Here is a 20,094-nt window from a genome sequence, read left to right as displayed (position 1 = left end):
ATTGTTTCACAATTGTTTGTAAAGGCAGAATGCATGAGTAAATTAGCTGCTTGATTTTATGCAGCAGTAGCAATGGGAATCAAAACACCCACAATTCAAAGATTAAGAGTTGTGGCCCAGGTTTGTCCATATAGTGTAGGTGTACCATTGCTGGGTCATTATATTCAATGTCTTACAACACATGTGTCACATTCTTGGCAGCGCTACAATTGCTACAAGCACCACTGGAGTGACACAAGGAAGCCTGTGAGTTTAGAGGTGACACCAGGCGGCATCGACCAGATCGACCCCCACACTAACCGAGTGGTGTGTTCCTATGATTACCGAAATGTAGAGGGCTTTGTCGAGGTCTCCGATTACCAGGGAGGATTTTGCATCCTTTACGGGGGCTTCAGCAGACTGGTATGTGTTCATAAAGTTTGTGTTTTTGTATATTAAGGAGCTTTTTAAAAATTCATTATTTCTTTAAAAACATATGAGCAAGTTTCTCTTCACCTTCCTTTTCCTTTCTTTCAGCATCTGTTTGCCTCAGAGCATCGAGATGAAATCATTCGCAGTGCCATAGAGCATGCCGGGAACTTTATTGGCATCACTCTTCGATTGAGGAAGGAGGCTCTAACTTTTGAGGGTTTCATGACAGACAGGTTGGGGAAATACAGCTCAGACGAGAGCATAACTTCCCTAGCAGAGTTTGTGGTGCAGAAGATCACCCCTCGACATCCGGTGAGAACGCTCTAGTTTATTTTGCTCTTCTCATTGTTGTAGGGTGGTGGTTGTGAACATTCTATCCAAAAATTGACTAGGTTTCTGATCTGATTATGTAGTGGATTATTTGAAAAATGTGCTGATTTTTTGAGAGTATCATTCATGTTAAGATGTTTGTGCTTTTTGTCTCTTCCAGGAACCCGTTAAGCGCATCCTGGCCCTGACAGAGACGTGTCTAGTGGAGAGAGACCCCGCTTCGTACAACATAGTCACCATCAAACCCTTTGGAGAGGTGAGCCTTAACAAAAAGTTGGAATAATTTTGGCACTAAAAGTCACTCACTCAAAAGCATATTGTGTGCAGCTGTAATGAGAGGTAAATGTTGTTGTTTTTTTTGCTTCATTATATATTATTAGGCTAAACTATCCCTTCCCACTCTCTTTTGGTCATTCTCGCTCTGTCTCATCTCCCCTCAGATATTTGCTCTCATCTGTGATGTGGAAAATCCTCAGGTGTTTACTGTAGAATTTATCCGAGGTCAGATCAGGAAGTACTCCTCCACAGAAAGGTACGTTCGACAGTGTTTTTTGTCACGCTAAATTTCAGTTAGAATTTTTTTCTCTTTAACCGTAATGGCACATTGATCAGGCATAACATTATGACCACTTACAGGTGAAGTGAAGAAGTGAATAACATTAATTATCTCTTAATCAAAGCACCTTCTAGTGCAGGGGTGGGCAACTCCAGGCCTTGAGGGCCGGTGTCCCTGCAGGTTTTAGATCTCACCCTGGGTCAACACACCTGAATCACATGATTAGCTCGTTACCAGGCCTCTGGAGAACTGCAGGACTTGTTGAGGAGCTAATTTAGCCATTTAAATCAGCTGTGTTGGTCCAAGGACACATCTAAAACCTGCAGGGACACCGGCCCTCAAGGCCTGGAGTTGCCCACCCCTGTTCTAGTGTGTGGGATATATTAGGAAGCAAGTGAATGTTTTTCTTTTTCTTCAAAGCTGATGTGTTAGAAGCCAGAAAATTGGCAACACTAAGGATTTGTGAGTTTGCCGAGGGCAACATTGTGATGGCTAGATGGCTGGGTCAGAGCATCTCCAAAACTGCAGCTCTTCTGGGGTCTTCCCCAGCAGTGAAGGTTGGCCGGTGTGGTCTGATCCAACAGATGACCTTCTGTAGCTCAAATTGTTCCGATAGAAAGGTGGCAGAATAGGAGGACAGCAAGGAGTTTGAGGTGTTGACTTGGTCTCCAAATTCCCCTGATCTCAGTCCAATCGCACATCTGTGGGATGTGCTGGACAAGCGAGTCTGATCCATGGAGGCTCCACCTTAAAGGATCTGTTGCTAATATATTAGTGCTACCACAGCACACTTTCAGGGGTCTGATGGAGTCCATGCCTCGACATTTCAGGACTGTTTTGGCAGCAAAAGTTGGCCCAACACAATATTAAGCAGGTGGCCATGATGTTATGTGTGATCCGTGTTTTCTATCCGTGTTCTCTATCCGTGATCTCTAAGTTAATTTATTTTTCCGGTGCCACTCCCTCTGATCATTAGTGCATTTTGCTGAGTCTGTCTGTACGTGCGCTTGTAGGGACTCCCTGTTAGCCAGCTTACTTGATGGAGTCAGAGCATCAGGCAACAGAGATGTGTGTGTCAAGATGGCTCCCACCCAGCGAGGACAGAGATGGGGGCTACTGAGCATGCCTGTGGATGAAGAGGTGGAGAGTTTGCATCTCAGGTTCCTGGCAGCACCTCCCAGTGAGTCAGACCCCTTTGTCTCATAAAATCTGATACAAATTCATGGTTCTTGTTTTTGATCTGCTCTACAGTCATATTTAAATGTTAATATTTTACACAGTAGTGTAAGTGGTGCTTCTTCGGTGGCACTGGTGATATTTTCCTCAACCTCTTTGATTCTTATGAAAAATGTAATTGACATTACATTTTTTCCCCTTAATGTTTTTTTTCACTAATTCCTTGTCTCACTAATTTTAACAGAATTATTATACATGACGTTAAAAACCGGCACCACGCGGTGCCTTAAGTACAGCCACACAGACCTTTAAAACGTACCCTGACCAAACTGCTTATCACATGCCCGTCCCCGTCCCCCACGTCCCCGTCCCCCACGTCCCCGTCCCCCACGCCTTTCCAAAATGAGATATTTGGTTTTGCGTGTGTCACACATTATCTCTAACTTGAACCTGCATCCCTGTATTCACGCTGGCGTCCGACTGTGATTGAGTCCGTTTTATTTCTTTGGTTTTTCTGATCACTGTTATTTGTACAACCGAGGACGACACTGTTAACATCTCCATGGAGCGATTGTGAGAAAAAGTGCTCTGGTTACTCTTGTTTTCACCCGCCTCTCTATGAGCGCCAGCCTTCCAGCGTTGCTGCTGAGATAGACAGACACACTTTTGTTTGGTCAGACAGCACATCCTATTAATTTCTTTAACGTTGCTTCCTCCCTTTTCCCTTTGCTTAGATGGAAATTTTGCAGATGCAGTATTCAGATTCAATGCCAACATATCCTACAGTGGAGTGCTGCATGCAGTAACCCAAGATGTGAGTGGATTTATTTTCTGTATGATTAATCTCTATGCATTTGCCTAAACAGGAGTCACAGTGATTTCTTTGTGTGTCTCCTTTTTCATTCTCTCCAGGGTCTTTTCTCTGAGAACAAAGAGAAGCTCATCAACAATGCCATCCTGGCTCTTTTAAGCCAGGATACAGAGCTGCCGGCTCTTAATACTGAACTGGAAAGTCATTTTCAGGCCATACGACGCTTGGTGGCATCTAAGGCTGGCTTTCAAGCTTTCACCCAGCTGCCAAAGTAAGATTGTCCACATATGTACTTTTGCCCATCTCCTTTTACTTGCTGAAAGTATACATTTGAGCTGCTGGTAACAGGCATGCTCTGTCATTCCAAGGTCTGGTCAAGGGTCTGGACTCACAGATGCAACGTAAATATGAATCCATACATCTCAGTCTGCCCTTTCTCTGTATTTCATATCCTTCTTGATCTTTTTCCACAGTCTGTCCTAGCTGTCTATCAGCCTTCTTCTTTTATCTTTGTACTGCTTTCATCTCAGGCTGTACGATGAGCACTTCTAAAGGGAGGTTGTGTTGCTTCACTTTGTTCGGTCGAGCTGTCTGCCTCGATTTGTCTTGACCTTCCACCATCCCCATGTCCTCCTCTCATTTTTGCGCCTTCATCTCTCTCCCTTTATCGGCTTCGGTCATTCTGATCTTTACATTTCTGTATTGCCAGGAGCCTTGCAGTCTTCCGGGGTCACTGAGATGTATGAGAGGAACTGTATTTACTGTTTATTCCTTGTTCCCTGTGAAGCATATGAGCCAGAATTGGTTATCCTGAAAGATTCATTGCTAGCGTAGCTTGGTGTTTCCCTGCCAGATTCACAATACACACACTGTGCTAAATAAACAATAAACTCTTTCCTGAAAGATGGCTGAAAAGCACGAGAAACAACAAGCCACCTCTGAAGCAATGAATTCTTTGTGTATCCAACCCCAGACCTGTTTTTATAATGTATGTAAAAAACAAAACACAAAAATAATACTGTTTCTGTTCCTGTTAACTTTACGTTGAATGTTTAGTTGTGTTTTTAAATCTGCTAATTTGTCTGTGTGTTTTAGGTTCAGGGAAAAGTTGGGAGTAAAGACGGTAAAAGCTTTAAAAAGGAACAACAATGGCGTGACACATGCTGCTATAGACATGCTCTGTGCTCTTATGTGTGTAAGTCACCCAAGTATGGAGATGTCAAACATATTTAAACCCATGGTAAAAAGAAAGCACTCGTCTTTCAAGTCTAAGGACAAGGTTTTGGACAAGTCCAGACCTTAGCGTGATTGAAATGTTGCTGCGGGCCTTTAAGAGAGCTGTGCATACACAAATGCCCGTAAAGCTCATTGAATTGAAACAATGCTATAAAGAAGAGTGAGCAAACATTCCTCCACAACATTTAAATAATTTAAAATTTTGTAAAGACCAGATGATTTTTTTTTCCCCCCACTGTGTCCTGTTACATAAAAAAATTAGAGTTGATAGAGGGTGCACTTTCTTTTTGCTATGACTGTACCCTGTACATGGAGTTTGCAGTTTGACTGAGATTTTATTTTTTGTTTGATCTTTTTCTCCAGCCGATGCATGATGATTATGACCTGAGGCAGGAGCAGCTGAACAAGGCCTCACTGCTATCCTCCAAGAAGTTCCTTGAAAACCTTCTTGAAAAATTCATTACTAATGTGGTACATGTCTTTTTATTGTCAGCAAGCTGTTTTTCTCTCCTTTTTTCTGAAGCTCAGGCATACAAGGACATTCATAACTTTTTGTATTTGAAACATCACATCATATATACTATGTTTCTAATGTTATTTCTCTTTTTCTCATATTTTCCAGGACCATGGAACAGGAGCTTTGGTCATCAGCTCTTTGTTGGACTTTTTAACCTTTGCACTCTGCGCCCCCTACAGTGAAACCACTGAGGGGCAGCAGTTTGACATGCTGCTTGAGATGGTCGCCTCTAATGGGCGAACACTTTTCAAGCTATTCCAGGTGGGTAACTTGACAAGCAAGAAACTAAATGGAGAGGAAAGTAAATTAGGAATACTGTCAACAATTAGTCTGATTAAGACAAAAATGTAAAATATATTGAATGGTGATGTTTGTTTCTTTAGCATCCTTCTATGGCTATAGTGAAGGGAGCAGGTCTGGTGATGAAAGCTATTATTGAGGTAAGTCTTTTGTAGGTGCTATACAGTGACGTCTGGATGTGTTGCGCCTCAGGATTTATGATAATAACCAACTAAGCTTTATTTACATTCAGGAGGGAGACAAGGAAATAGCCACCAAGATGCAGGAGCTGGCCTTGAGTGAAGGGTCGCTGCCGAGACATCTGCACACATCTCTGTTCACCATTAGTACAGACCAGCGGATGCTTACCAACAGGTCTGATCTCAGTAAACATGAACACTGACACATAGTAATGTCGTTTTTTTTTCTTATCTTTTTGCTGCTGCAGGTTTTTCCTCTACTGTATTTGTATTTCAGTAAAAATCTGTGCAGATAAACATCATAGGACAGAATTTTACTTGTTACTGGTGATAAATATCTGCCAATAAATGATGTTTCTCAGGCAACTCAGTCGTCACCTGGTGGGACTATGGACAGCAGAGAACCCTGTAGCAATAAACCTTCTCAAGAGGATTCTGGTAAGCCGATTTCAGACTCTTAGAAAAAAAAAATTGATGCCGTTCCAATACTCATGCCAGAAGCTTTTAGTGTGATGATGGTAATAGCCTGTACTTTTTGCTGGCAGCTGAGGTAGCTTGTTTAAAGTCTTCATTTATTTCATTTCGGCTTGTTCATCTCTGTGCTTGTAGCCAACAGGCCTGTTGGCATACCTGGACAGTCCTGACCCTGTCCCAGAGAAAGATGTGGACAGAATGCACGTCCGTGACAACTTGAAAATCGCTACGGTATGTGGACAGACATGCACCTTAATGTAATAGAGTCAGTAAAAAATAAAATGTTTGCCATCTGTAATTGTTTTTATATCTTTGTTTCCCACAGGACCAGCTGAATCGAAACAAGGTGCCTGAATGGCAGCGGATAGCAGGAAAAGCAGCCAAAGAAGTGGAGAAGTTTGCCAAGGAGAAAACTGATCTCGTGCTGATGCACTGGAGAGATAAAATGGGCATAGCCCAGAAGGAGGTGAGAATGATATCTTTTAATTTGTAAAAAGACTTCATGGCTGTTTAACCTCTGAGCTATCAAAAGAGCTGCTGCTGCAAGTGTGTTCTGCTCAGGTTGCTTTAACTTTCATCTTTTTCTATTCTCGTGCTGATGCTGAATAGTGCTGCAGAATCCAAAGACAAACTCAATGGCAGACTTTCCACTTGCTACTGGTATTTTGCATGTATGGCAGTTAGAGCTTTGCTGCAATCACATTTGACCTTTCTTTGAAAAATATGTGCCTCAGTTATATGCTCTATACACTGCTTGTGCTCCTTTCATATGTGTTTGCCATAAATCTTTTATTTAGGTATGGAGAAAATTTTGCTTGACTCTTTGTATGGCGAGGTGCAGAATGCGAAGGGTTACCGCTTACTCTTAAGGAAAACCTCTGTTTGGATGCGTGGTGTTTCAGTCTGAACACAAATAGGTGTTTTGTTTTGTTTTTGTACACCCAAAAAATGTTTGGGTGGGTCAAGATTGGTGGTGACAGCCACCAAGCTATATCAGGTATTGCCTGCTCTTTGTGCACCCTAAATCAAGACTCCCTTAAAAATAAAATGAAGTTACGTTTCTTCTCTTTCTGTTTCTCTGGCTGCATGATAATCACCCCAGATTTACTGAACAGAGAAATACAATGATTGGTTTGCTTTCTCTGTGAATCACGGCCACCCTTTTATTTTTGGATTTGTTACTGTTTTTCAAATGAGTATAATTACAAAATTAGTCATGCAGTACTACAGAAATCTTGTGTAAAGTCATCTATTAAATCACAGATTTAGTTGTAACTTTTATGACTCTCACTTTGTATATTAGTAGCATCGTGATCTGTGACCCTTTAGCTGCAATTCATCTGTTTGATCTGAGGAACAATAATCTCTCTGTGTGTCTCCACTCCTCCCTCCCCTTGTCTTGTGTGGTTTCTCTGCTGTCAAAATTTGCAGCAGGACAGAAATAACCTGGTAAGTAGGACTGACCAATGGGATCCTTTTTCCATTCTCTCCATGTTCTTTCTCTCGATTAAACCATTTTTCATCTTCACGAGACCCATCAGGCGTGTTTTTGTTTTGTTTCGTGTTATTTAGTCGGGCAGTCGCATCTTGACATCCAAAAGGGATTTCCAGGAGTCTTAAAATAGAACCCAGGAAAAAAGTGTGATGAAAGAGCACGTCATGTCTTTTCTTCTCCTTTTGACAACAGAGGGCATGTTCAGGGTGGAGCACAGGCTGAACTGGATCTTTGCAGCTATAAGTATGCTTGTAGCTATATATATGCTTACCTGCATATTTAGTTATCAATAAATAATGACCACACACAGCCTTAAACAATAAGACCTTTACAAATATCCCATGCAGCAGTGTTTTTTTAATATCCTTGATGAAATTTCAGAAAAATTGTTGTTATCCTTTCTAGCACCTAAACTACAATGTTTTGCATTCTGAAACTCAGAGTTGGAGGTAGTGCTGTGAAAAGGCACTCATCAAATGCATGAGAACTGTGTTCATAATTTTTAAACCATAAATTAGCTTCACATAGGTATGTAGAGCGTAAACATGCCACAGACCTGGTTCTCCTGAACACACCCAACTTTGGGATCCCACCTTGGTTTTTTGTGTTTGTTTTATTCTGTGTTTGTACGGTTCATTGTTTTGTTTTTTTTAATATTTGTGTTAAATTTTTCTAATATCTGACTTCCTCCATTCTAAAAAAAAACAAAAAAAACCCACCCAACATGTTATTATCCATTCATTGAATTTCACTTCATTATTCTTTTCTGTCTAAAATGTTGCTCATGTTGTCGCTGTCTTTACCACTCTGTGTGCCGTGATGTGACAGAGCAAACACTGAAGTCTGTGAATAATGTGGAATACCTTACAAAGATGTCCCTTTGTGATTTAATTTCAGAATCCAAACCAAAAACCTGTCATCCTGAGAAAGAGGAGGCAGAGGATAAAGATTGAAGCAAACTGGGAGCTCTTCTACTACAGGTAGAAATTTCTAACTATGTCAACCCAAAATTGCAATCAGATGTGAGTATGGGATCTTCTTTTGCTGTACTTTATTGTGCCAATACTGCACAATAAAGGGGCGCCCACACAGGAAGTAACAAGCAGTAATGTGGAGAAATAACCACTGGCCATGTGAAGTGGGCAGAATTTTCACTGTTGAGTGAAATATCGGTTACACAACCAGAGCTTAGAATGCTTATTAGTGGCCAGCTGTCATCTTTGAAGTGATGAGCAAATAAGTTTATATATGGACACGTTAAAACATTGTTAGGATGTATGTAGGCATCATAAAGCTTGGCTTGTTGGTATGATCCACTTACATTTTTAAAAGGACATGATCAAGCGTCTCGGTCCTGTTTTTTCATTAAGATTCCAGCTTGACCATGCGCGATCCAACCTCATCTGGAACTTTAAAACAAGGGAGGAACTTCGCGATGCCCTGGAGGGGGAGATGCGTTCCTTTGGCGTGGACCGTGAGCTGGGCAGTGCCACAGTTATCTCCTGGAACCATCAGGAGTTTGAGGTTTGTGCTCAATTACTAGTACGGTTCAGTCTCTGGGCTGTCATTTACTTTAGAAAATCATTTTACAGTAAACTTGTATAATATTTAAATCAAAAGAAAACTGTAGATTGTAAGGTAAAACCAGAATATTGTAATCCAGTCTTATTCCAGTGGTATGCAGATAAACATGTCATTATTCAAATCCGTGCTCCTATGTGTCATCTTTTTGTTACAGGTGAAATATGAGTGCCTTTCAGATGAGATAAAAATTGGGGATTATTACTTGCGACTGCTGCTTGAGGAGGACGAAAACGAAGAATCGAGTGCTATCAAGAGATCGTAAGATTTTAACCTCCAAGCGAGCTACGCCAATGTCATTATTCCCTCCCAAATCTATAAAGAGGAGTCATGCTTCCCCTTCGTTGTGTTTTCAGATACGAGTTCTTCAACGAACTCTACCACCGCTTTTTGCTTACACCCAAAGTTACAATGAAGTGCCTGTGCCTGCAGGCACTCGCAATAGTCTACGGCAAGTGCTATGAAGAGATTGGCCCCTTCACTGACACAAAATACATCGTGGGGATGCTGGACCGGGTAAATGCTGGCAAACTCATTTCACTCTGCTTTTGTGTTGTTTAATTACTCCTGAACTCTAACACGCGTTTGTCATTAAAGTGTACAGACAGACTGGAAAGAGACAGACTCATACTCTTCCTCTACAAGCTCATTCTCCACAAGGTAAGCTATACAATTAGTCTCTTTGCGTTGCATGCTAATTTAACCCATCGTTTTGTTTTTTCTGTGCATTAATTCCCCTTTCTTCTATAGAAAAACGTGAAGGATGTCATGGACTCAAATGGAGTTCGTATTTTGGTGGACCTGCTCACTTTGGCACATCTGCATACCAGCAGAGCTACCGTGCCGCTACAGGTAAAAAGAAAAAAGAAAGAGGCTTATTGGTTTCTGTTTGTACTTCGTTTTGTTTTTAGATTCTGACTTTTGATGCCACAGTAGTTTTTTTTTTTTGTGCCAGAAATAACCATATTTAAAAAAGAAGTTGGACGAGTTACCACTGTCGAGCATGATTATCAAGCTGCTTGTCTAAATGTATGGGTGTGATGCGCTCATGCACATACATGATTATACGTGCTCAGTAACAGACTGGCTGTGCCACATAAGAAGCTACCTTATTTCTTATAGTTTCAATGAAATGGTCAAAAAAACAAGCGCACAGGGTCGAGGTTTAGTTCACAGACTTGAGTTAGCAGAAGTTAAGCCTAGCACAGAGGGATTGTCTCCAGCAGGCTTTGTGACACCAGTCAATGAAAGCAGTAGTGCCCCTAACTCCATTATTCCCTTAGAGTTGTTATGAAGGAGGAGAGTATCCATAGAGGACAAATATTTTTGTAGCAGGCTGTGAAAGGGCTTTGTAAAAACGACAATTGGGATTGACTCCATTTTGGAACCATCTACATGTCGCCTACTGAGAGAATGGCATTTTAGCACTTTAACGTCAGCTTCTTCAGCCCCAGAGGTCAACACTTGTTAAAACAGGGCTGTAGCATTTTTCTAATTTGTTTGATGAGTTCAACCGCACAGCCAGATGTTTTCAGATGAATTAAAATGGCATTGACTCTTGCGTAACTAATGTTTGCGCAGTTTCAAAGGATGTCTTCAATTTCCACAGAGCAACGTGCTGGAGGCAGCACCAGATATGAAGAGGGAAAGCGAGAAGGAGTGGTACTTTGGTAATGCAGACAAGGAGAGAAGAGGACCTTTCAGCTTTGAGGAGGTTTGTAATTAAAAAATATAACATTAGAATTTTACTTCAATTTTATTTGTAAAGTCATTTTATACAGAGAAGAAAATGTCACAGTACTCAGTGAACTGAACAACATCCCATCAGTTTTTATCATTTGTGTTAAATCAATAAAACAAAGTACAATTATTAAATTAATTTAATTTAATATAACATTAGTGCATTACCTCAGTTACTGCAGTGCAACATTTTGTTCATTTTTGTTGATCTCATGCAGTTGTCTACATTTATTTCTGTGTGGTTTTGTCTTTGTTTTGAGTTGCTTAGTTTTCAGCTTCTATTTCTGCTCACCATTGTGTTTTATTTATCTTTTTCAGATGCAGGAGTTTTGGAGTACAGGTGTGCTGACAGCAAAGACACGCTGCTGGGCTCAGGGGATGGACGGGTGGCGCCCCCTGCAGGCCATTCCTCAATTGAAGTGGTGCCTCCTGGCTACAGGGCAGGCAGTGATGAATGAGTCTGACCTGGCAACCCTCATCCTTAACATGCTCATCACGATGTGCTCGTACTATCCCAGCAGGTGGGACCCATTGAAATTGTCTCTATGGTTGTGTGAGCGCCAAATAAACCACCTGTCCTCTTTTACAAGTTTATTTTATGTATTATATACAGTAGGATTTATTAATTGTTTTTCTTTACTCAGGGACCAAGACAATGCCATTATCCGTCCTTTACCTAAGATCAAAAGGATGATTGCTGACAATGCCTGTCTCCCACACATTGTCCAGGTAGTTGCACAATTCGTCTTGAAGTTGTGTCACATGACCAGATGATACTCATCACTGAACTGAATAAAATGCTTGTCTTTGTCCTCTGCAGCTGCTCTTAACCTTTGACCCCATTCTGGTGGAAAAGGTGGCCAATGTTCTGTACCTGGTGATGCAGGACAACCCCAACCTGCAGCGTCTCTATTTGACTGGTGTCTTCTTCTTCATCATGATGTACACAGGCTCCAACGTGCTTCCTGTGGCAAGGTGAAAGCACGGCACAGTCAGCTGGCAAAATCTTTTCTAGAAAGGAGTTTTATAACAGTTTTGTGTGTGTATGTAGTGTTGATACTAATGTCTGTGATCTTTGTCTGATGTCTTCAGATTCCTGAAGTACACTCATCTGAAACAAGCATTCAAATCAGAGGAGGTGAAGTTCCTTATATTTTACAATAGATGATATCCTTTGAATCTTAGATCCTTTTGAAAATGGCATTGACCTGTTGGGCTGTCTTTACAGTCTAAGGGTCAGGACATTGTGCAGCGTAGTGTTCTGGGACCTGTGTTGCCTGAAGCCATGGTGTGTTATCTGGAGAACTACGAGGCCGAGCGATTCTCTGAGATTTTTCTGGGAGAATTTGACACGCCTGAGGCAATTTGGAGCAGCGAGATGAGGTCAGAAGTAGTCTCTGTCTTGCGTAACTAGCTTACTTAAAGATCATGTACAGATAACTGCAGCAACAAAAGACATTGTCTATTTTCTGAGAGTTTTAAAAGTTTCTTTTTGAATTCTGTTTCAGGCGGATGATGATAGAGAAGATAGCGGCCCATGTTGCTGACTTTAGCCCCAGGCTGCAGAGCAACACGCGGGCCCTTTACCAGTACTGTCCCATCCCAGTCATTAGCTTCCCTCAGCTGGACAATGAGCTCTTCTGCAACATCTACTACCTCAGACATTTGTGTGACAGCACCCGCTTCCCTGACTGGCCTATCCGAGATGCCGTACGTCAATATTGAAAATTTTCTACTTTTTCTTTTTTGTGTTTAAAATGTTTGGTTTTTAAAAATATCATGATTTGATTGTCCCTTCAGGTGAAGCTGCTTAAAGACACTCTTGAAGCCTGGAAGAGGGAAGTGGAGAAGAAACCTCCTTCAATGTCTGTGGACGATGCCTTTGAAGTCCTCAACCTCCCCAAAGGACAGGGGCAGTGAGTGTTGTTGTTTTCAAAGTAGCAGGCAACATGCATTACATTTTTTACTATAATCATAGATGTCTATATATCGATAGATACAGGTATATAGAGAGATGTATAGATATATAGAGAATGCTTTGAGTTGCTGTCATTAAATGCACCCTCTTGTTTTGGCTTTTTGTCTTTAGGCACGAAGAGAGTAAAATCAGGAAAGCCTACTTCAGGCTGGCACAGAAGTACCATCCTGACAAAAACCCAGAGGGCAGAGTGCGTACAGTCATCACTAGCTCTACAAAAATGACTTTGCTAAGGTTAAAAGTAATTATGAATTTGATTTCAGCAACTTTTTTTTAATATGTTTTAGGATATGTTTGAAAAAGTTAACAAAGCCTATGAGTTCCTCTGCACAAAGACTGCGCGAATCGTGGATGGCCCCGACCCAGAAAACATCATTCTCATCCTCAAAGCCCAGAGCATCCTGTTCAACCGGCATAAACAAGGTTTGTTTTTATTGCTGTTTATTCTATCTCCTGTAAAACATAGCCTTGCAGTATGCAAGAAGAGAGAGTGAGAGTTCCTTCAGCTGCAGTCCTTCAGCTAATGCTGCTGATTCTTTCACTACTTCCTCAGAACTGGAGCCTTACAAATATGCTGGTTATCCCATGCTCATCAAAACAATCACAATGGAGACGGAAGATAATCAGCTTTTCTCAAAAACGTCCCCTCTTCTCCCGGCTGCTGCTGAACTCGCCTTCCACACTGTAAACTGCTCGGCTCTTAATGCAGAGGAACTGCGACGGGACAACGGCATTGAGGTATTAAACGTCTTAAAAAGCTGTGAAATATCAGGCAGTTTAAGGGAAATAAAAAATGTACTTCATGTGGTTATGTGTAAGTATGCTGGGGCATGTGGAGAAGCTGTGGTATGTGAATAATGAAATTGTGCTTGTTTTTATTCAGATATTGTTGGAGGCTCTGTCTCGGTGTGTCGCTGTATTAACTGCGTCCAGCAAGCCTGATGACATGGCTGTACAGGTGATGACAAAACACATGATTTCCCTTTCCTTGCAGTCACATTTCTGTATGTGCACATTTTGAACTTGTCATTTTATCACGCTTTCTAAATGCCAATTGTACCACAGGTGTGTGGGCACATCTGTAAGTGCTACAGTGTAGCAGCTCAGTTTGAGGAATGCAGGGAAAAAATCATCGAAATGCCCAATATCATCCGAGACCTCTGTCACATCTTGTACTATGGAAAGGTCAGAGTCTTGCATCTTCTGTGTGTGCTTTATTCTTCTTTTTCTTTTCAGCAGTTTGAACTAAAAATAGCAATTTCCAATTTTCCTCGCTTCCTCTCAGGGTCTCTCAAAGACTGCAGCCCTGGCGGTTCAGTGCGTCAGCTCCTTTGCGGTGGATTTCTTCCTACAGACCCATCTGTACCACGCTGGTGTACTTTGGCACCTGCTGGTCTATCTGTTCAACTACGACTACACTCTAGAGGAGAGTGGCGTGCAGGCTAGTCAGGACACAAACCAGCAGGAGGTCGCTAACAACTTGGCCAAACTCAGCCTCACAGCCCTGAGCCGTCTGGCAGGCTACACACCAACGCCACAAAGCCCTGATGGAAACAACCCTGTTTCAGAGACCAATGGCATAGAGGGTACGCCTCCAGAGAACCCCACTATCCGAAAGAGCTTAGCGGCCATGCTGACTCCATACATCTCAAGGAAGCTGGGCACGACATCTCCCGCTGAGGTCAGTTGAATATGTTGCTAAGTAGACGTTAATGGACGTTGCTAAGCATCAGTGAGCAGAGGCCAAATGCTGTGCTCAAAGCAAACTTCTCTTTTTTGCGTTCAGGTCTTGAAGTTGCTGAACAGTAACTCGGAGAATCCCTACTTGATCTGGAACAATGGGACACGAGCCGAGCTGCTGGAGTTCCTAGAGATTCAGCAGGAGGGAAACATCAAAAGAGTAGGAATGACTTACAAGTGCTTTCAGACTGCCTTTCACGATAAATGATCCAAAACTGGAGTGAATCACGCAACTTCTCTGGTTTCTTGGCAGGGAGAAAATGATAAAAGCTTTGGTGCTGAGTTTGTGTTCAGTGATCACAGCAAGGAGCTCATAGTGGGTGAGATTTTTGTCCGAGTCTACAATGAACAGCCATCTTTTCCACTGGAGGTGAGGAGAAGAAAGTATTAGACAATTAGGACCAAATTCAGGTTTGGACTTTTAGTAATCCATAAGTAACTTGTTTTACAATCTCTGTCTTCAGTACCCAAAAGCATTTGCAGCCAGTCTGCTGGACTATGTTGGCTCCCAGGCTCAGTACCTCAACACTCTGCTGGCCATGAGTCAGAGTAACAAGGTAGAGTCCCAGCAGCACGCTGAAAGGCTTCGCTTTGCTGAGATGGCTTTAGAGGCCCTCCGTAATGTCATCAAGAACAACCCTGGTGAGCTTCCAGACTGACTGAGGTTCTGTTTATTTAAGTGCTGTGAGTTTGGAGCTTCTTTCTAAGTATTTCTCTTGGTGTAATTACAGGATCAGAGTCGGAGTGCATCGGTCACTTCAAGCTGCTCTTCTCCTTGTTGCGGGTTCATGGAGCTGGTAGAGTGCAACAGCTGGTTTTGGAGGTAGAGATCAACAGGTCTTGGGTCCTTACATGTACTTACTGTGAATCCCAGAATCCCTGGGTTATTATCATATTGGTGTCTTCTGCAGGTTGTAAATACAGTGACATCAAATCAAGAGTGTGTGAGCAACATCGCTGAATCTCTAGTGTTGTCCAACCTTCTGGTGCTGCTGCACTCACTTCCTTCCAGTAAGAAGACACAACTGACTGTCATACTCTTTGTCTTTCCTCTTCTCCCTATCCCTGTAATGCATCTTCACACACTGAAATACTCCTTTGTGTCCTTCAGGCAGGCAAATGGTGCTGGAAACCCTCTATGCACTTACGTCTAACACGAAGATCGTCAAAGAGGCAATGGCCAAAGGTCAGTGTTCTTCTGTTTGTTTGTTTTTGTTGTTGTTTGTTTTTTACTGATTGCTGGCTACATTTATCTGAATTTTGAATCACAGATGTTTCTGTTAATCTTTATGTCCTGCAGGTGCTCTGATCTATTTGCTGGACCTCTTCTGTAATTGCACACACCCCCAGGTTCGCACACAGACTGCAGAGCTCTTCTCAAAGATGACTTCAGACAAGCTGGTTGGGCCAAAGGTCAGATTGGAGTTAAAAAAAATAAATAAAAGACTTAATCACTCTCCTCTCCCTTTTACCTTATGATGCGTCGCAACATATCTTCAACTCACTTTTGCTGTTTCATATTCTGCTTTCTCTTTTAGGTGCGTCTAACACTGATGCGTTTCCTCCCTGGTGTATTCATGGATGCCATGCGGGACAATGCTGAGGCAGCAGTTCACATATTTGAGGGAACGCACGAAAACCCTGAGCTCATCTGGAATGACAGCTCAAGGGAGAAAGTGTCTACTACTGTCCGGGAGATGATGCTTGAGTGTGTGACAAACACTGTTTTAACCAGATAAAGAATAGTTAGACACTCTAATAGGATGTTTTATGTCTTGTACTAAATCACTTTAAATCTTTTCCAGGCACTTTAAACAGCAGAAAGATAATCCTGATGTGAACTGGAAAGTATGAAAAGTCATTATTTTAAGTTGGTGTATCTGTAGGAACTATGAATGTGAAACTAAACTCCTAATCTGTGTGCTCAGTTGCCAGAAGACTTCACAGTGGCTTATGGAGCCGGACAGGGCGAGCTTGAAGTTGGTGGAGTCTTCTTGCGCATCTTTATTGCTCAGCCTGGGTGGGTGCTTCGCAAGCCTCGAGAGTTCCTGGTGTCACTTCTGGAAACCCTGACTGAGCTCCTGGAGAAGAACAATCCCAATGTGAGCTTCCTAACTGAGAAACAACAGTACAAATTTCTAGTGAATGCAGAAGTTAGACTTTTTCTGTCTTATTCTGTTATCTTCTGCAGGGTGAGGCCCTGGAGACGGTTACCACGGCGGCAGTTTGCCTGTTCAGCACACAGTGCCAGCTGGCCGACCAGGTCCCTCCTTTGGGCCACCTGCCTCGGATCTTGGCGGCACTCAACCACAAGAACAATGCCGTGCCCAAGAGCTCCATCCGCCTCATCCATGTACTTTCAGATAATGAGGTAAGAAACTAATTTTAATGCAAGACTACAAAAAATCAGAACCATCTTAAGCCAGTTTAAATGTTTTATGTAAAAGTGACACCTCACCCACATCAACTAAGATATGCTTTGTTTCGTGTAGCTGTGTGTACGGTCCATGGCTTCTCTGGAGACTATTGGCCCTCTGATGACAGGGATGAAGGTTCGGGCGGACATGGCTGGATTGGCTTGTGAAGCTCTCAACCGCATGTTCCAGAAGGAGCAGACAGACCTAGTTGCCCAGGTGCACTGTCGCCCTTGCTGTTATTATCCCTCACTATGTTTCATGTGTCCTTAATGGAACTTTCTATAACAACTTAACAGGCTCTGAGGGTGGAGCTGGTTCCATACCTCTTGAAATTACTGGAAGGAATCGGCCTGGAGACGTTAGAAAACCCTTCAGCTACTAAGGCCCAGATAGTTAAAGCTCTGAAGTCCATGACTCGTAGTCTACAATATGGAGAGCAGGTATGATCGAATTATTAAAGTCATCGAATGATTGGTATGATTGTTTATTTAACAATCAAATATTTGAACTCTTGCTTGTTTTTTTCCATAGGTGAATGAAATTCTTGCAAAGTCTTCAGTATGGAGTGCCTTCAAAGACCAGAAACACGATCTTTTCATCTCAGAGTCTCAGACTGCAGGTTACCTGACAGGTAAAGTTTTCTTTTTTGCATATTAGAAGAGTGATTAACCTGAATAACAAGCTAAACTGTTAAAATATAAAGTGCTTTAAAAGGTAAGTCTTCTGCATCTTTCTCTGAGCTGATGATGAATCTTAATGCTTTGCTTTACCCTAAAAAGGCAAAACACCTTATGGCTGACTCCTCACTTATGCTTAAACCCAGCTGTCCTGTAACTTCCTGGCTCTACCCTTCCCTTCCTCTTTTTTCCTCCACATTTCCTCCTCAGGGGTTTCCACTCCTTCTCTCCTGGCCGCCAGCAGCCCACTGCGAGGTGGGCTCTAGACTCCTGAACTGGGCCCTCACAGCCCTCCTCTCTTTTGCTCTGATGCAGGTAGACCGTCCTGGCTCCTACCGTCATTCCTTTCCTCTTTACCTCCATCCTGGCTGCACATGCCATTCTCCATTCCCACCCATTTCATCTTACTCACACTGAAAATAATTCATTACCTCTTAACACCCGTTCTGGATCCTCAACAGTGTGTTGGAAAACAGCCAGCTTGTGTTATGTATGCAATATGTAGCCAGCACATTTTAAAAGGCTGAAATGTAGAGTTACAAGTGAAAAACATAGAAAATAGAATCAGGTTTTCTAGAAAATTATCCATTAGTTGTTTACACAGTAGTCAAACTAAATTAAGCCCATGGAAAACATTGTAGCCAGTGTAGCGATCATCCCATCCATGCTTGGTGTCTTAGTGTGTAGTACATCATTCTAGCTCCCCATTAGCCCTGCATCTATCCTTGTAATTTACATCTGAACTGTCTCTTCTGCCTTGCTGTCATTGTAGGTCCAGGAGTAGCAGGTTACCTTACAGCAGGAACGGGCACCACAGTAATGCCCAACGTCCCACCCCCTGTGGACAATGACACTGGAGACCAAGGCTGAAGGACACGCACACTGAAAGGCTCAGGCACCCAGAGTGCAGCTTCACGGCCGCAGCTCAGAGAGGGACTGTTCAGCTCCCCACACGGAGGGGATGTTGAGAGGAAAACAAAACAACTGAAAAAAAGAAGAGTGAGAGAGCGGGCCGTCATTGACTGTCACCAAAACCTCTGCGACACCTCCTGCAGCGTCACTCTGCTTTGCCCCTTTCAAATGACACTCAAGTCTTCAGAAATGCTTTGTTTTAATGGATGACCACAGTTGTTTAGTTTCTGTTCTACTTTTCTTATTTCTTCTAATGACAGAGAAGAGTTTACTTTTTGTATGAATATATTTTTTACTCTTGATTTTTTTTTTCATTAGACAGTCATGGGAAGACTGAGGCTTCTTTTTTGTTAATTTTTTTTTCTTCTCTTTGGCATATTCTGATTGGCTACCTTAACCTTACATCTCTGAGGCCTCATTTGTGACGAACAAGCGCACAGGACCTATCCACCACTGAAATAAACATTTTGTTTACTTGTCTATATTAACGCATTCTCATGTGGAAAAGAAAAAAAAAAATCACGGGACATGAAGAAATGGATGTGTATGATTTCTCTGGCCTATTTCTCCAAAAGAAAATGCCACTTTAACCCCTTAGACTTCTGCTGACCTCTGGTCTGCTTTGATCAGGTCAGCTTCAGTCCTCTTCTGTCAAAGATGACACAGAGCTCTCATAATATCCAGCCTTTTTTTCCTCTGATCTTATTCATACTTCATTCTGCTCTCTCTTTGAAGGCTACCCTTTTCTGCCTCATATTTTTTAAAGTAACTCTCCCCCAGAATGCAAAAAGCACTAGAATATTTATGAGTGAATAATAACCACCTGAAATGAGCTTCTGCTGACATGACGAATGACATTGACTCTGATTACCAATCTATGTGAAAGACTAGTGCAATTTGTGAAATGTTCAATGTAATATTACGTATATAAACTTTATATTGAATGTACATTGAAAAAAAAAATCAGTTGACACTTGTACATAAAATTTTAAGAATAAAAGGGAACCCACAGTGTTGTTCTACTTGTTTTTTCTGTTCACAATAATTATAGATGTTAAGTCTGTTGAGAGAGAGAGAGATGAAAAGGGGGGCGGGCATATATCAAAATATTTCTCAATCCAATCACTTTTGCAGTTAAATGTTTTTATACAAGAATCAATTTGATATACTCGAGGCCTCAGGCAATATGTTTGTTTGCTTATAAGTGCAAATGTTTCATAGAGTTATGTCATTTATATTATGTCAATCTATTTGAGAACCATAACTTTTCACGAATGTGGATATTGAATTTATAGTGGATTACACCAGCTACATAGATGCCATGAATTAGGGACTAGGTCTCACCTCACAAGCCTGACCGTAAGTCAAGGAAATTCATAAAAATTGTCAATACAGCTGCCATTGAGGGCAATGTGAATAGGGAAAATGTGCTAAAAATGAAAACGGTTTTAATATATTTATGTCAGAATTTAAAAAAAAAACACGGTCCCTTCAGTGAAGTTTTCAAGTTTCTAATTTTTTAAACATTAATATATAGTTTATCACCCCCAATTCGCTTTCTAAT

The 20,094-nt window shown here is 41.8% G+C and overlaps 1 protein-coding gene across 1 annotated transcript; it reads left to right on the top strand.

Annotated features, from left to right (window-relative positions):
• The first annotated feature begins 72 nt into the window (after positions 1-72).
• Positions 73-19,546, top strand: dnajc13 (DnaJ heat shock protein family (Hsp40) member C13). The gene is made up of 53 exons (XM_013912317.1): positions 73-120; positions 202-402; positions 517-723; positions 902-997; positions 1,182-1,273; positions 2,311-2,477; positions 3,208-3,287; positions 3,386-3,555; positions 3,653-3,685; positions 4,380-4,479; positions 4,884-4,991; positions 5,143-5,298; positions 5,421-5,477; positions 5,570-5,691; positions 5,879-5,954; positions 6,126-6,221; positions 6,316-6,456; positions 7,422-7,439; positions 8,383-8,465; positions 8,856-9,009; positions 9,224-9,327; positions 9,423-9,582; positions 9,664-9,726; positions 9,817-9,918; positions 10,676-10,780; positions 11,125-11,327; positions 11,451-11,535; positions 11,627-11,781; positions 11,899-11,944; positions 12,035-12,189; positions 12,315-12,516; positions 12,607-12,722; positions 12,896-12,974; positions 13,072-13,207; positions 13,338-13,522; positions 13,668-13,742; positions 13,850-13,969; positions 14,070-14,465; positions 14,571-14,684; positions 14,778-14,894; positions 14,989-15,166; positions 15,256-15,347; positions 15,436-15,535; positions 15,636-15,710; positions 15,825-15,937; positions 16,063-16,232; positions 16,330-16,372; positions 16,453-16,626; positions 16,716-16,895; positions 17,017-17,157; positions 17,238-17,381; positions 17,473-17,572; positions 18,391-19,546. Exons 1-53 carry the CDS (start codon positions 73-75, stop codon positions 18,486-18,488), a joined length of 6,531 nt encoding a protein of 2,176 aa, XP_013767771.1. The 3' UTR covers positions 18,489-19,546.
• The last annotated feature ends 548 nt before the right edge of the window (positions 19,547-20,094 follow it).

This window comes from Pundamilia nyererei, unplaced genomic scaffold (genome assembly GCF_000239375.1).
Source record: "Pundamilia nyererei isolate P.nyererei 1_Seehausen unplaced genomic scaffold, PunNye1.0 scaffold00087, whole genome shotgun sequence".
NCBI classification, from domain to species: Eukaryota; Metazoa; Chordata; class Actinopteri; order Cichliformes; family Cichlidae; genus Pundamilia; species Pundamilia nyererei.
Note: the sequence above shows the minus strand (reverse complement) of the source record. Positions and strands in the feature narration are given on the sequence as shown.

What these genes read in the sequence shown, in the direction of transcription:
- dnajc13 (XM_013912317.1), top strand. Translation starts at nt 73, where the DNA reads ATGGGAATCAAAACACCCACAATTCAAAGATTAAGAGTTGTGGCCCAG. An exon ending in ATTTGGAGCAGCGAGATGAG is followed by an intron (nt 12,190 to 12,314) that starts GTCAGAAGTAGT and finishes ATTCTGTTTCAG; the next exon opens with GCGGATGATGATAGAGAAGA. An exon ending in CTGATGACATGGCTGTACAG is followed by an intron (nt 13,743 to 13,849) that starts GTGATGACAAAA and finishes ATTGTACCACAG; the next exon opens with GTGTGTGGGCACATCTGTAA.